We start from the raw sequence: 16,909 nt of genomic DNA, 5'->3' as shown, positions 1-16,909 counted from the left end.
AAAGCATTGCGGTGGGCCCCTTCTCTTTGCAGAAGGAGCACCCCAAACAATGATATACACTAACCAGGGGGAAAGTCCCCAAACATAGCATTCCTCAGCCTGATTGTGAATTACTGAAGTTGCCAAATATGTAATTTCTATTGACAATGGCGATTCCTTTCAGTTAAACAGCAAATGGGGCACATTTATAGAGGACTGGTGACTGCTTACAAAGGGAGACATCTGTCCTTGAGTGAGCCTCGGCAGTATCCAGTAAGGGATGCTGTCACCATGTGTCCTGTCAGTGTTGATCGCGGGAGAGCATGGGGTTGGTGGCTCTCACCCTGCAGTTGCCAGAGCCTACTAGTAAGTCTGACTCCCAGATTTCCATTTCTTTGGGCAAGTCCCTTAACCTCCCTAAGCCTCGATTTCCTTTTGAGAAGAAGTAGACTTCATTACCACCTCGCTGAGCTGGAATGGAAATAAGTGAGCTTTTCATCCCCTTTAGAATCCTCAGTGTCATCCCTTCTGACTCCGGTGGAAGCCACTAACTCCGCTCCACCCTTGGATGTTCCTCCCCAGTTGTCAGCATGAATCACTTTCTCATGTCTCTCAGGTTTTGGCTGCAATGTCACCTATCACAGAAGCCATCTTTGGCCAGTCCTCATTTAAACAAAAGAACTTTTAATTCCATCCCCCCCACAACCTGGTATTCCCTAACCCCATACTCTACTTTTCACTTACCTGTTTTGTTCCTCTGTCTCCCACTAGAATGTGAACTTGTTAGCAGCTTTATTCTGGGTGCCTAGGACACACCTAACACACAATAGGTGCTCCATAAATATTTGCTGAATAATAAAAAATAAAAAAAAGAACACAAATAAATGATACAATTAACCTAATGAACCCAACACCTGGCTCCTTGTCAAAATAAATGTTAATTGTCTCCAGTCATTGAGTAGGTTCATTTGCATGCGTTAATTTTCACTACTGTTTGCAGAAGCACCGCAGTTTGCAGGTGGCCTGTGCACATTGAGGGTGAGCACTCCTGCACTTGAGCTCTGATTATTCCACCCTGGCTCTCTTCTCCAGGCGGTGGCACTTTTGCAATTGGCTACATTTCCCAGGGGAGCCTGGCATTGTTGACTAAATTGGCTGACTCAGGAGCTGGGAGGCCCAGCCCTGACCTTTCCCATCGTCCTACCTGGTCTCTGAAGGGGCTTTGACATCCTCTCTGAGGCCCTTGTGAGCCTGACCACGCTGCACCCCTGGATTCAGCGGGCGTGGCTCCCCCTTTCTGCTCCTAAACCCTGTTGGACTAAGCTCCCGTTTTCAAAGGGAAAGCCCAGTCTCTCCCTCGGGTTATGTACCGACAAGCCTGACCTTTAAAGACACCCCGGATTGGCTCAGTGGATAGAGCATCAGCCTGAGGACTGAAAGGTCCCAGGTTTGATTCCGGTCAAGGGCATGTACCTTGGTTGCGGGCACATCCCCAGGAGGGGTGTACAAGAGGTAGCTGATCGATTATTCTCTCTCGTAGATGTTTCTAACTCTCTATCCCTCTCTCTTCCTCTCTGTAAAAAAAAAAAAAAATCAATTAAATAAATAAATTTTAAAAAGACACCCCAGCAGACACAGAGTACCCGGGGCCCCATGTGTGCCCTCTGTGACAAGCAGGGGCCGAGCAGCTCTCTGGGCAGCATGGCTGATGTATTGATTGGCTCCTTTGTCAGGGTGATTCCCTGCCAGCCAATGAGCATGGGAGCTTCTAAGTGGCACTCAGCAGGGCCCACGGTACTAATTATATTTCAGACACCCCTGTTCCAAGCTGCCACTCTCAAGGCCTATCATCTCCTATCCTGTGGTTGCTGGGGAATTCTGTTACCTGTAACCGTCCCTTCTCTCTTCCTTCTGCGTGGGCTTCTTCTGAGTATGTCTTTTAGAGCCCATCTGGCACACACAAACTACAACAGGAAAACACACACACACACACACACAAGCAACTTCCTTAGAAAATATCCCCTAACTCCAGGTAGGTCTGTGTCTCATTCCTGCTGCAGTCAGGGCCTGTGTGGGGTCTGTTTGTGATCCGTCCATCATGCCTTGGTTCGCTTTCAGCACCCGAAGGAAGTCCTCTCCACTTAGCCAGAGGGAAACTCTCAGGGGCTGGCTGCCTCTTGTGTTTTCTGTGGCTGCCTTCCCAGCTGCCACCTGGATTACACGAGCTTCCACTGCGAGCCTCTCCCTGCTCCATCCTTGCTGGCCCACGGAGCCCCATTGTTCTGTCCGAGGGTCCCGCTGGAGCGGAGCCTGTCACGTCGTGATAAATTGTGCATTTTGGCCGCCAGCACTGGTGAGAAACGTTAGGGAGAGGGCCTCCCAAATTCATTTCACTTCTGACCCTCAGATGGTCCAAACAAGACCTTTTGGGGTGAGCTGCTGAAGCACCTAGAGGAGTGGGAGAGGGACCCCCGATGCATCCAGGATGTCTTATTCTGTGGCATGCAAATTGATGAGGTCAGTGTTCACCCATAATCTTCAGATGAAGAAGAAGTAACTCTGGCTCCTCTGAGGCCCTTAGCTTTCTAAATTGGATTCTGAGAGTGGATCACAATTGGAAATATCATGACATCATGTTTAAAGTGTATTTTGTTGTTGTTTATAAAACCAAATGTAGTGGCCCTCATTGCATGCTAACTCTTCCTGGGTGGGTTTTGGAAAGGAACCTCACGCAGTGACCCTGGTGTATGAAAATGGAATTTCTAACTTTCCCTAAAACCTAATGAGTCTGTCTAGATTAGGGGTGTCGAACTCAATCAGAGAAGGGGCCAAAATCTAAAATCCAGCCTAAATCGCGGGCCGAATGGTTTACTGAACAGTCATAAACTGTCATTGTGATGGAAACGCAGCGGAGTGCAGTGATGACAGCGCGGTGCGGGCCACATTGCAAGGCCTGGCGGGACGGATTTGGCCCGCGGGCCTTGTGTTTGACACATGTGGTCTAGATAGTCTCAGGTGTGCTGCTGTAACAAAGAACCCCACACTCTCAGTGGCTTGCAACAGTATCAGCTTATCTCTTCACTCGTTCTGTGTTCTATGACCGGTCAGCCATGGCTCTGAGCCACATTATTGTCACTTAAGACCCGGGCTGACAGTACGGAAGAGGAAAAGAGGTGAGCAAAGTACATGGTCACCTGATCACGGCCCACATCTGAGCTCAACAAGGTGAGAAAATAGAACCCCCTTCAGGAAGGGGTGCTGAGTATAGAAAGCGGTCATTCACCAATCACAGTGCGATTATCCTAAATTGCAAGAAAGAGACTGTGTTTGCTGAGTTCCTACCGCAAACCAGAATTTGTCACCAGACCACTGTGACACCTGCCACTGTAACACTCCTTGGATTCCAAAATGCCCCTGTGATCAAACTTCACAGGCTCCCATTTCCTGGCTAGAGAAAGGGGGATTATGGGTAGTACACCCCTCAACTGTCAGCCATGAGTCCTAAGATAATGTCCACAGGAAGTCTCCTCTGGTGCTGGCCACAGAAGGGCTTCAAAAACAGGCCACCAGAATTAACATACTAATCACCAAAACATATCGCTGCCAGCACTGCCTCATCCCATTCTTTCCCACCTCTGTGTTAGGTTTATTTTATTTATGAGAACATGATGACCTGCAATCTAGCCCCTCCATCTTCCCCCATGGCTATCACCTGTTCTGACAAACACTCTGAAATGCCCTCCATGTGTAGGGCACTTGGGGAGGCCTGCCAGAGGACAGATACTTCACCCCCACTGGCCCCAAGCACCCATTATTCCACCTGCAAAGGGAAACTTTTACAATAGGGAAAGGGAGTGTTTGAACGCTGGCTCAGCCCCAGCCCCAGCCCCAGCCCCAGCCCCAGCCCCAGAGCAGACCAGTAGCTGAGTAAGAAACAGAGTTCTCATCAGTCAGGAGACTCATTTACTTCACAGCTCCCCTGGATCTTTCTCCTGAGGACACAGCAGCCCATCCCCACCATTGTCTTAAGAAAGAGAGAAGGAAGAGCTGATCCAGAAAAGAAAGTGTGTAAACAAAAGCCTATTTCAGACCCTGCTCCCCTCCCCTCCAAAAAGAAACAAGACAGGGTGGTGATACCCCTACTGTAATTCTCACTTATTTACTTAGCATTCAGTGGAACAACAGAAAATATGTCCAAACTTGAGTCTCATTTTTGTGGCGTTGCCTCTGCTGGGAGGACAGAGCTGAGCTCGGCACATTTCGCTTCTCCATCTCACTTTCTGTTCTTTTCTTTGTGCTTCTGGGAGTTGTCTGAGAAGTTACTTGCGTACTCTAACTCTAACCCTTCTCACCCCATTTATAGTTTTCTTGTTTTCAAAATAGTTGAGAGAGAGAGAGAGAGAGAGAGAGAGAGAGAGAGAGAGAGAGAGACGCTATGCAACCCAAGATGAAAAGGGAGGACAGCGTCTTTGAAAACAGAGAGCACAATTCCCAGAATGCCGTGTTCCCAGGCAGGTGGAATGGGGCGCCCTTCACTCTCTGTGTCCCCAGAGCGAGCGTGGCAGTGTGTTCTGAGTGGGGTGGCAAGACAGAGTCCCGCCAGAAGGGAGCAATTTGGACAAGAGGGGGCCCTGAGGATAATGTCATCGTTGCCTCTTCCTTTTACAAACGTGACAAGCAATGCGTGGCTAGGCCTGAGCCCCAGTGCACCTGCTCCACCTGCCTGTGTCTGTCTCAAAGCACAGAAACCCTCCACAGAACCACATTTCTGGGGCCACCCTGAGCTGGTTCGGGGGGAGCCCTGATAGCCCAATCATAACATTTTTTAAACCATTTTAAAATAGCTAATTCTTTGGTGCCCTTCGCCTTGTTATTACAAATCAGAAGCTGTCATTCCCTAGAAGCGACCATGATCCGTTCCCACGGCCTTCCTCTGCACAGTGAGAACATGTCACGGTTCCAGGCAGGAGGGCCTGGTCTCCTCAGTAAGTGCCCTCCGTGTAACGGATACACTGCAGAGGAAAATGAGGTGCCTCCTGGATGGGAAGTGTGAGTAAACTTCACTTAGTGGTATTTATCGTCTCAGAGAGTCGCAGCAGCGGGCCTTGCACCTCGCAGTCATGTCTAGAAGCAGCACCTGGCTCCGCGTAGGGACCACGTGGGAGAAAGGAGCCGCCGTGCACCCCGGGGGCCCCTTGCCCCCTCATCGGCGGCCATCCATCTGAGCTGTGTTGTTGGAAGATGGGTTTTTAGCCTTAATGGGATGCAGCCCGACTTGAAGTGGTGGCAGGCCCGCAGAATTAATTGCTGCGCGAACAGTTTCCTAAGCATTGTTAATTGTGTTTCCTGCGGTTAATTGTTTCTCCCGTCCCTGCATCATCCCTGTCACCGGCCCTTTCTCTCCCGCAGCGCTGGACACATAGCAACTGCGTCAGCCCGTGTCCAGGTTGAAATGCCAGACGGACGAGGGGCGATTATTGTCTGAATGGAAAATGTGTGGGGAAATGAACTCCTTATTGATTTGCAAATGAAGCATTTCTGAGACGGGGCTTGGAAAGAAGGCAGGTTGTTTAATCGCAGGCAGTCAAACAAAGCCGCTAGAAGCCACAGAGATGGGGGTGGGGGGCTGGTTGAGTTGGCTAATCTGATCGGGAAGTGGGGAGTTGGGGCAGACAGAGGGACGAGGAAAGCCAGAGGAAGCTTGGGCTTGGCGGTTTGGGGTGCACGGTGAAGTAAAGCAGGACTTGTGGAGACAGACGTGCTTGTCTCCTGAGCAAAGAGAAGAGGCTGTGCCTCAGACCTGTCTCTTTCACTGTGGGCAAGTGTATGGATTGTTGTTGTTGAGGTTTGTTTGTTTGTTTGTTTGTTTTTGGCAGGGTAGATGGGAGAGAGGAATTGTGATATTTTCATAAATGGGCCCTAGGCCTCTACCACACCCAAGCTTTGCCCACAAAGAGCTGGGAAGTATTCACTTACCGTGAATGGGGGCGGGGGGGAAATCCCTATTTTAAAAGCTTGGAATAATAGTTGGGTGTGGGCTGGTCCCATCTCAGAAGCCAGACATTTGGAGCCATTTGAGGGACCTCCTGGTCAGCGCCCCTGGACCCCCAGTCTAACAGCAGCTGCATCCGGAGCGGGAAAGCCCCTGTGACAAGCAGCGCCCTGCACAGCGCTTCCAAGGGGGCGTCTCCCCTCAGAGGTGGCGCCACTTGGGAGGTCTGGGCTGCTTTCTCCTCCCTCCTCTGTCCTCCAAGGCCCCTCTCTGCCCGGGGCTGTGAACAGCAGCCGAGAGGAGACCTAACCCCCAGAGCTGTGCTCTCTGCATCAGCTGTTCCCTGGGCCTGGGGCCGGCTGCTTTTGAACTGCAGCTTCCTTAAGAGGCCCTGGTTCGGCGAGGACACCTGGCCCTCCCCCCTGACATTTGCTTTGCTGAATTATCTGCTCATATTCTCCTGGCTTTGTCTCTCCCGCAGCCATGCATCTGCTCGGACTCAATTGGCAACTCCAGCCGGCAGATGGACACACCTTTAACAATGGGATCCGGACCGGCCTACCAGGAAGCGATGATGTGGCAACGATGCCATCTGGAGGCAAAGGTGAGGTTACAGCTGCCTCTGGCCCTCTGGAGGCCAGAACACTCTGAGCTCCCACCAGCTGGCTAATCCAAATCTGGGAAGATATGCAAAAAGAGAGAGAGGGGGGAAGGGGAGGGAGGGGCGGGACGGGGAAAGGAGGGAGCGTCAGCTTTCCGAGGTGCAGAGCTGTTTGCTGTTCCTGTCTGTTGGCTGTGTTTGGCTGCAGCCGCTGGAGCTGGCGCGGCGCCTGCCCGGAACAATGTGCATACCTGTGCTATCTGCAGCCCCGGCAGCTCTGCAGCGCCTGGAAAGCGTCCCGAGGCCTGGGCAGAGCGGCAGCCGGGCGGCAGTGGGAGAAGGTCCTTCCTGATGAGAAAGCCCAGCGGAGGGAGCCCTCTCCTGCGGGGAAAGGCGCCTCCCCAGGGAGGAAGCCCCAACAGGCACAGCCTAGCAGCCTCAGGCTCAGAGCAGTTGGGCTTTAGGGGAGAATGAGGAGTTGTGGCAATTGGGGAGCAAAGCCTCTCTACCACAAAACAGTGAAAAGGACAGTGGGAATGCTTACTGAAGCCATCAGACAACAGTATTCTTACAGGGAAAGAAAGCTGCCAGCCAGGTGAAGCAGAAACAGAACCAAGGGAAGCTACGGGCCTGTGGGACAGACTAAAACTATTATTTTTGCACCATCTTTTCTCTCTCTCTCTCTCTCTCTCTCTCTCTCTCTCTCTCTCTCTCTCTGTCTCTCTGTCTCTGTCTCTGTCTCAAATATATTTGGGTTCAACTAAAATAGAAGGAATATACTGTGTGACACAGGTAAAAACGGACTATAACAGGGATTTTGTTATATTCTAACACAGATCACTTACAAATGCAATGTATTCAAAAGCTTCCACCTTTAAAAAGAAGAAAAAAAGACTCCCAGTGGCATCGTTTGACTAGCTGAATCCGGAGGAAATCACAGACGGGGGGTTTCTCCAGACACAGAAATTCTCACTCTGCCTCAGCACACGGAGGCAGTGCACCCCCACGTTTCTTAAAATACCGCACAGGGACATTTAAAAGATGGGACCGGAACTAATGTTTACTGGGCTCCGGTTGGGTGCCGGGCTTAGCATTGCGTCACTTCAGCAGCTCTAAAGGGAGGAGAGATCATCTCGGAGAAACTGAGGCCCAGGAGGTTAGGGAAACTTGCCCCGCCTCAAATCAATAGACAAGTATAAACCTGGACTCAGGTCTGTGCCCTGGAATCTGTGGGCAAGCTTGCTGGTGTTTCCCTTAAATCAGCCGTTTTCCGCAGAGAAGATTTCAGAATCCATCCTCCCTTACAGGTGTGCCTTCATTAGCATCCCAAGATGCTAACGTTGCTGGAATTTTTCTCCCCGGCCCTGTCCTAATGCTTGCAGGGTGACTTTTGGTCTTCTTATCCAGTCTTTAATCACTGCTCTACTCACCTATCCTAATCAGAACCCTAAATTACCTTTAAATAAGCATGAACAAGTTTGTCCGAGGATGAAATTATATGCTTTCCATTATCAGGTAACTAATACGGCATCTAAAAATAAAAAGCAGACTTGGTCTTGACAGATCACGTCCTGCCTTAACTGACCAGAAAGCTCCCAGCTACGTGTGTTGGCCTCGGATTCCATCTCTTCACCTCCGAGACTTGAGACCTCCTGCAATTCTGGTTTCTTTAAGACAGAGGTTTTCAGTTTTAACACCAGGGAAAACAGCCATGTCTGAAGACCCTTTTTTTATTTTAATCCTCACCTGTGGATATTTTTCATTGATTTTTAGAAAGGGAAACACATCAATTGGTTGCTCCTGCACATGCCCTGGCGAGGGAGGAGCCTGCAATTAAGATACATGCCCTTACCAGAACCGAACCCAGAACCCTTTGGTGAGCAGGCCGATGCTGTATCCACTGATCCAGACCGGCTAGGGCTGAAGACTTTTTGATAGTCATGGCATCCATTGGGTAGAGGCTGAGATGCCATTGAACATCCTACAACACACAAGACAGCCCCCTCCAGTCCAAAATGGCAACCAGCATGCTCCTTGAGAAACCCGGGTTTGGGGGTCTCTCTTATATCTTACCCATGAGTGTCCTTGGATCCACCTGTTAGCACCCTGTCCTTTGGGAAGAATGCAGAATACATATCCGAAAGTGAATAGACACAGTCTATCCTCAGGCACAGAAATGTCTATTAAATGTGTATACATCCTGACATCATAGACAAAGTCTTTTCGCATATTGTCCTTCACAAAAGGGGATCCCTGATAAGCACTTAATTCTGTGAGTTAAGATCAGCCACTCGGCCCATTTGTGATTAAGCCTGAGCCTCCCCACCAGCTCAGGCAGGCACCTCCTACAGAGAGTGTGTCCTACCTGAGGGCAGGTGTCTCCAATGACCAATGAGGAAGCACTTCTCAGGGAAAGACCAGAATTTTTCCCCTCAGATGCAACAGGCTTCTGAAAATATTGTATAATTCATGTAACAGCACCAGTTCAGCTATGTCCAAATGAGTTATGAGACAGGTGAAAATGGTTGCCAAGTCATTGTCCAATAAATTTTGTCAGTTGGACTCTTATGAAAAGGGGTGAGAATTTAAAATTGCTTCCAGTTGATGTAAAACTCTGAGCATCTCTTTTCTAAATAAAACTGATGACTGAAGATATCAGATCCCTTCTTCAAATTGCTGTAAAGTTTCATTTTATAAAACAATTAGACAGGCCCTAGCCAGTTTGGCTCAGTGGATAGAGAATCGGCCTGAGAACTGAAGGGTTTTGGGCATGGACCTCGGTTGCAGGCTCCATCCCAACCCGGTTGAGTTACGTGCAGGAGGCAACCAATTGATGTGTCTTCCTCCCATCAATGTTTCTCTCTAGGTATCTCTTCCCCTCCCTTCCACTCTCTCTAAAAACTCAGTAGAAAAATATCCTCTGGTGTGGATTTAAAATATGTTTTTTTAAAAAATGATAAAATAAAACAATTAGACAGTTTTTCCTTTTTTCACATGGGGCTAGCTCTTTTAGAGAAAGTGACCTGAGGTTTGAATTTCTTTCCTCAGTGACCTCCCTCACTCCCACTCCCCAATTCTGTACCTTTAGCTCACCCGAATCAATGCCAATGGACTGCTTTTCCAGTGTTTCAAAGAGACAATCAGGAACTATTGGCAATAAGTTAATTAAATAACACCCCCTCCATTTTGGGTGGTGTACAACAATCCATCCCTCTGCTAATGTTTTCACCAAAACACACCACACATGGCCAGGAAGGCTAATCTTATTAAGCAATTACTGGGGAAGGATCCAGCAGCAGCAAATTGAAATGTAAGCAAAACACGGACATGTGAGTCCCATCTACGATGGCACGTCGATAGAGATTTCATTACCTGGTCTTTAGGAGTGTTTACATTTCTCAGATTTGGAAAGAAATCTAATAGACAGCGCAGGCTACACACTCTGATATGTTAGTGGAAACAAAGCACTTGATTAATTAGTTAGGAGAGTGTGTTCTTTGGCCTTCGCCTTCCCGTTTCCATTTGTTGTTGCTCATGGCTTATTTTCACTCCCTTCTCTCTTTCAATTAAACCTCCACGGGGTCGGTTTTTGGGTTTCAGATCAAGAAAAGGGAGCCCACGCACTGCCAGAATCACTCACCATCTCGTGTGTATTTCTATGTTAAGAGGAATGAACTCATATGTCTTCATTACGCGAGCTTGGGGCACGTTTTCTATAGAGCTGGGATTAGAGAAGCCTTGAAAACAAAGATTCAATATCGTGTTCTGACCTGGTCAGATAACATAAAGGGAATCCAGTCTGATTGGCTGGGTCCAGTGGCAACGTGCACAAGCGCTTTCAAAGGGCACATCATAGGTAGCCAATTTGCTCATTGGTCTTAAGAAAGAATAAGCTCCCAAGTAGGAGTTCATGGGCCATTCTGAAAACCTATCACTCACTTGAAATGTAAGGTGTTCTTTATAGGAGAAGTCAGCAAACTGCATCTTGTGGAACAAATCTGACCAGCTGCCTGTTTTTGCAAATAAGTTTTTATTGGAGCACAGCCGTGTCCACTCATTGCCTGGGGCTGCTTTTGTATCATAGCGACGCAGTGAAGTAGTTGCAACAGAGACTAGAATGAGGCCCACAAAGCCTAAAAATACTTCCCATGTGGTCTTGTACAGGAAAAGTTTGCTGACTGCTCCTTGGCATTTGCAAACTCATTTCTACTTTTCTTGGTCTTACCTGGAACGACACAAATTATTGGAGGCTATAATTGAGTTTTCTCTTCTTGACTAGAGTTGGGTATAATATAATCTCCGTGATTTTGCATGAACAGGTCTTCTATCATATAGGACTCTGTCGTGGTGCAGTTGGATATAAACATGCTTCATCACTTGGCAGCTGCATGAATTCAAGTAGGTCATGTCCTCCCTCAGCCTCTGATTCCTCATCTGTGAAATGGTCCCCCTTGAGCATGCTGTCCAGCAGAAATGAGACAACTCTTGTAAAACACAGTTTGTGGGATCCAGAAATTAATAAGAGATCCATGAATATTAGTTGTTGTCATTGACATCTTATAGCTGGTGCATTGAGCAAGCCTCTATGAGCTGCCACTTCTTATGAGGTGCTATATTTTTTGTTTAAGATATTTTTATTGATTCTTAAAAGAGAGTAAGGGACTGAGAGAGAAACATTGATGTGAGCATCAAACATTAATCAGCTGCCTCTTGTCCACCCTGCATCGGAGATCAAAACCACAACCTGGGCATTTGCCCTGACCAGGAATCGAACTGGCAATCTTTCGGTGCGTGGGACGACCTCCCTTGCCCCCAACCAATTGAGCCAGGGCCATGTGCTCTATTTCCCAAAGGCAAAGTCTGCCTTCAGAATGTCATGATAGACAATCATGCCTCATCATCCTCTTTTTTTCTTTTTCTTTTTTACGAGTATTAGAACGAACCCAAATGAAGACTTCTTCACAGACATTAGCTTGACGAGGTCCGGGGGGAAGCAGGAGGGCCAGTGTGCTGGCCAGCCCACCAAGGCGTTCCCTGTCTGGCTGCAGCCTGAGACCCATCTCTGCCAGCCTGTTTCAAGCCCCGCCATTCTCAGTTTATAACTCGGCTGTAAACATTTATTTGTGCCTGGAGCACATTTCTTCCCTCCCCTTTGAAAAAAAATCAGAATTTCCAGATGGTATGCAAGTTGGAAGAAAAATGGCAAAGACTGTTATGCTGTTTAGAAACATGTTTTTCTACACTTGCCCTTTCAGCAGAAACTTCGTAATGATTTTTACTAGTTGGCTTAATACACGGGACTAGGAGCCAGATTAGCAGGGAGGTTGGTGATTCTTCCTCTGGCTCCTGTCTGCCTCTCCGTGAACACAGCTCGGGGTTTCAAAATGATCACTTCCCTGCATGAGGCTTTTTCAAAGTCGCTGAGGTCCCTGGAAGGGCAAGGAGTCATTAGGTTGGAGCCTGTCATTACAATGGTACGTGTCTACTGGAAAATAGACCAATATCCTATGCACCAACACAGCTCCCCTCGCTTTGGAGGCCATGTTCTACCAATGTCACAGACGGGTACCCCTTATGTGTGTCACGTGGCTAGATTTAGCTTCCTATTGTCACCTGCAACTTCGTCCTAAGTTGCATAGTGTGTGTTATACCCAGCAGCATTGTGACTTAACGTGAGTATTAATCATGAGAGCAGGTTCCCTCCCCACCACCGTTGCCCTTGCTTGCCTCGGCACTCTTCTCTTTTGGAGTTGCCTTGTATACCCAGGGACTGGTGTCTGGATGCACACCTTGTTGTATCTTTGTATTCAGCCCAGGATGGGGAATACAGTCAGCGTAGTGGTTAGATAGGTGAGATTCGGTATGAGTCAGACATGGCTGTCAGTCCCGGCTCTGCCACATAAGAGCTGTGTAACCTTAAGAAGGTCACTTTACTTCTGTGGTCCTCTCATCTGAGAAAAGAAATGGGGGGTCACAAAGGTGTCAGGAGATTACATGGCAAATAGTAACCCCTCAATAAACGTTAGCTGTTGTAAATCATACTAGCGAACTGAACTAGGATAATGCAGGAGCAAGACCTCTTGAACAGCCAGATGTGTAAATATCTATTGACCATTTGTATGCCATAAGCATCTGTAGATGCAAGCAGTAGACCTTTTTTAATTAAATTCAAAATATGGTAGCAATTAACTACTTAACACTATTAGGGACAAAGTGTTGGCCATTTTTACCTTAGGTGACAAATTGAGGTGTCCAAAGATCTACAGGCTATGTACTTTCATAACATCCTTCAATACTTAGTGCTCCAAGCACTAAAGAATTATGTAAAAATCATTATTGTCATGTGATACCATGACTACCACCAAGGGAGCAGTGGCACTCAGGATGGAAATCTGTCCATGACGAATGGCCAGCCAGCGGCAGGGTGGAGGCCGCAGAAGAGCTAGAAACCAGGGCAGAGGAGAACTTTCCCGCCCATCTCTTGATGAAACAGAACCCTCCAATGGTTGTCCTGATTCCCCAATAAATGGAAATGAGGTGTAATGACTGAAGCAATATTCTGAATTCAACTTTATTTACAATAGATAAAAGTATGTGAGGCAGAATAATCTGCAAGGCAGATTTATGCCAAGGTGCCTCCGGAGTTTGGTTAAGTACAGGAAGTACGAAGATGAGGCGTCATTTCCCCGGTATGATGAGGCGTCGCTTCCCGTTATCTCTTGTTTGGGGAATAGTCTCGCTGTTTCCATAAATGAATTATGGCAACGTTTTCCGAAATGATTAGCTCCTAATGTGGCCATGGAAGGCTGTCGATTTGCTCAACATCAGTCTTATTTAACTGGTTGGGATTTTAGGGACATGTTTCTGAAAGAGGAAATAGCTTCCCATTTACACGGGCAATCTTCCGTGGAGCTATAGAGAGAGGTGGGCTCTGCTGTGAAATTGATCATTAGAGTGTTTGCTCCTAAAAACCCAGAAATCTCATCGTTAAGCCGGAGATGAGCCAGCCAGAACGATCCCGTGTGAAGCATCTGCTTCTTAGGGCCACGTGATCATCATCTCCACTTGTCACTCAGAGCTCACAGACAGGAAGACAAGTTTGCCGCGGGGGCGGGCCGCAGCTCTGGGAGGTGTGGGCTGGCCTGCATCCGGCTTGCTCAGAACACAAGGAGGGCGGCCAGACTTTCAGAGAGTAGCTGCCTCGTTCCTCTTCTCCTGAGGCTGCCAAATCAAGCCCAGCCCGAATCCAGGGACTTTGGATGAAGGATGATGGGAATATGAAATAGACCTCAAGGTTCATGTTGGCTAAAGATTACCTTGCACTATTGTAGATGCTCAATTAATATTTGTTGTATGAAAGTATGAGTGAATGAATGACCCACCCGACATTGCTCCGGATATTCATGAATCATTATTAAATAAATGAAATCAGGCTATTCTTCACTAACACTGGCTGCACAGAGGTGGTACCTACCAGGAAGCAGCTAGAGTACATTTCAACGCCTGCAGTTTGGAGCGAATGAACTTGTGACTTTGTTTACTGGTGCCATAGCACCTTAATTCAGGTGACAGGTTCCTCCCTGCCTGCAGACGTATTGACCACTCATTGTGTATTGATTTTGGCAGCTCTGGAAAATAATGGCCTATTTCTTTAAGGCAGACTCCACCCCTTGGCCCTCTGTAGTGAATTATGCCTACACTAGGCAGCCTATATTTTAAATTAGACCATTATAAATTGATCCTCCAAATCTGGGATCATAACAGTGTTTTTAGGTAGCACAGCAACAGAATAAAAAGACATAGCAGCACCTACAAGTCAGGTAGGACATGTATTACCCAATTACTCTCAGAAGGAGCCCATTATGCAGATGAGCAGGTAAACTCAGAGAGAGCAGTGATTAGCCTGAAGGCACACAGCTCAGAGGTGTCTGTGCTGGGATTCAAGCCTAACGCTGACCATGGCCATGCCACTCCGCCTTCTGAGGTCTCAGACACTCTCAGTGGGAGAATGCCCTTCCTGGAGGTAAACATAGAAAATGCAGGACTTCACTTCCTGTCCCTCAATGGCAGCCTGTTAGGGACCAGCCATGTTTGTGGTTTTAGAACAGCTGGCACAGGTCAGGAGTGGGTCAGTTTGTGGGAGGGTGGTGGCCTGGCCTCTGCTGCTGCCCTTGACCTTAGAGGCAGCCCAGACCTTCACTCCTGGACACCAGCCCAGGGTCTGAACCTCCAGGGACAGTCACTGACTTGGTCCCTGACACTCTAGTGGCAGCAATTGGAAAAAAATACATTTTTATGTCTGTTGAGGCAGTATTTACAAAATAGGGTATTTTTTTTCCTCATTGTTTTATAAATTACAGAGGTTACACAACTCATTGTAAAGATTTTTTAGAAATATGTAGAAAAGGTCTTTTCTCCTTTACTATATAGAATATTAGTGTAACAATTGGAAAATTTTAATAAAGTCTGTAAATTAGACAAAGCATTGTATCAATGCACATCTGAAGAATTTAGTTTGAAAGCAATCATCAGTTTTTAACAGTAATGATAGCTTATGTTAAATGAATCAAATTTTTTAAAAGTGAAGTCACCTTCCTCCCTCCTGCCAACAACACACACACACACACACACACACACACACACACACCTTTGATAGCTTATGCCCAGAGATGACCATCCTGGCTCGCTCTGTAGACAGCAGTAGACTGCAGTGAATGCCATTTACAATATCTTTGGGTCCAAATCACTCTAATGCAGATAAGCTAGACCTGCCTGAACTGGCCAACTGCTCAGTGGCAAGGAGTTCTACCAGATAGTGTATTTAGACCCCTGTTCCTTCCACCAAAGGTTCAAAGTCATTAAGGGACGGGATTAGGACCCTTGACTTTCAGTTCTTGATCTAAACACCTTTTCGCTGTACTCCATCTCTCCTGGTTTATGCATTTGTTTATAAGATTTTACACAAAAGATAACTAGGAGTTTACTCATGATTTTTCTAAAAGGTCCTCAAGGAAGTTTCCTTTAAATGGTAAATATTCCCATAGAACTTTCAAAAGGTAGTTGTGTGTGTGTGTGTGTGTGTGTGTGTGTGTTTAAGTCAGTTTACTTGCAACTGTGCACAGCGAGTCTTCCTTAAGGCACCCATTCCACCCAGTAATCACAGGGGTTGGGTAAAAATGCCCATCAGATGGGCAGGAAAATGATTCAGTTCAACAAGCGTTTCTAGAGCAGTCGTGGGTAGCTAGTGCAAACCACGGAGAACCCAGAGGGGAATTCGCAGGTGTGCCTGACCGCAGACAGTGCAGTGTCTAATAAGAGAGATGGGAAGGTGTGCAAAACCAATCCCAGTACCTGCAACAGGAGCCATGGCAGCATTAAGTGTGGCTATGGGAACTCGGGGGAACAGCCTATTTTTCTGATGCTGGTGGGGCTGTAAAGGAAAAGAGAGCTTCAGTGTGAAGGTGAACTGGATCTTAACTTCAGTGCTACTCAATAAAGCAGGTTTTTCAATAAAATAAGTGAATCAATCAAGTAATCACTTCCACCAAAAATTAGTAAAGGGAACAGATGATTTCTAATTTTAAGCTTGTTCCATCTTAGTTATTTTGTTCTATTTCATAAGTATACCCTCGTCTCTTTCTTGGTAGACAAAGAGACAGACAAACATGTATACGTATCTACACATACTCACGTATACAGACATATAGTCACACACACAGTGTTTGTCCTTTAGAAAATCCTTTACTCTGTAAAGAAAGCCAAATGCTTTTCCTTATTTTCATTCTTTTACTTTCATTCTTTTATTTAATTCAGTGCAGATAGCTAGCATTTATTTTACTATACTTGTGGGCTAGGGACTGTACTAAGCCCAGCTTTGTGTACTTCTGTTTGTGTACTCCCACCCTGTGAGATAGCCACTCTTATCATTCTCGTTTCTCTAAAAAATAAAATAAAATAAAATAAAATAAAATAAAATAAAAGAGGCCAGAGAGGGTAAACAAACAGCTGCAGGTCATCCATCAGGAAGAACTGGAATCAGGATCGGAGCCCAGTTCTGCTGGCTGCAAAACCTGCACTTCATTTCCCAGGGGCACTGCCTCCTTTGGCGGATGGGCATGAAGAATGGGGGGCACCTGAAACCCTAGGGGGGACGTGTGACACCTGGGAAGACAGCCACAATCACAGGTGGCGGCAGCTAACTTGCTGAAGTCGGTGTCCTGAAGTTAGGGTCCGGTGAAAGAAGCGGAGCCCACTGACCTAAGAACCAAACTTCTGCGACTCCGTGTGCAGGCCACTCCCTGCACACCTGACATTCTCAGACCCCACTGAGCTTTCAG

At 47.2% G+C, this 16,909-nt stretch overlaps 1 protein-coding gene across 8 annotated transcripts in view; it reads left to right on the top strand.

Moving 5' to 3' along the window:
- The window catches only part of TENM2 (teneurin transmembrane protein 2), an 867,288-nt gene that overhangs the window by 679,331 nt on the left and 171,048 nt on the right, over window positions 1-16,909 (top strand). For all 8 annotated transcript variants that reach the window (XM_045577000.1, XM_045576998.1, XM_045576997.1 and 5 more), the window contains one exon: window positions 6,453-6,575. In XM_045577000.1, the coding sequence (XP_045432956.1) occupies window positions 6,453-6,575 (123 nt within the window). The remainder of the gene's footprint in view (window positions 1-6,452; window positions 6,576-16,909) is intronic.

The sequence above is a fragment of the Pipistrellus kuhlii genome, unplaced genomic scaffold (genome assembly GCF_014108245.1).
Source record: "Pipistrellus kuhlii isolate mPipKuh1 unplaced genomic scaffold, mPipKuh1.p scaffold_m20_p_8, whole genome shotgun sequence".
NCBI lineage: Eukaryota > Metazoa > Chordata > Mammalia > Chiroptera > Vespertilionidae > Pipistrellus > Pipistrellus kuhlii.
This window is presented reverse-complemented; position numbering and strand designations above follow the sequence as displayed.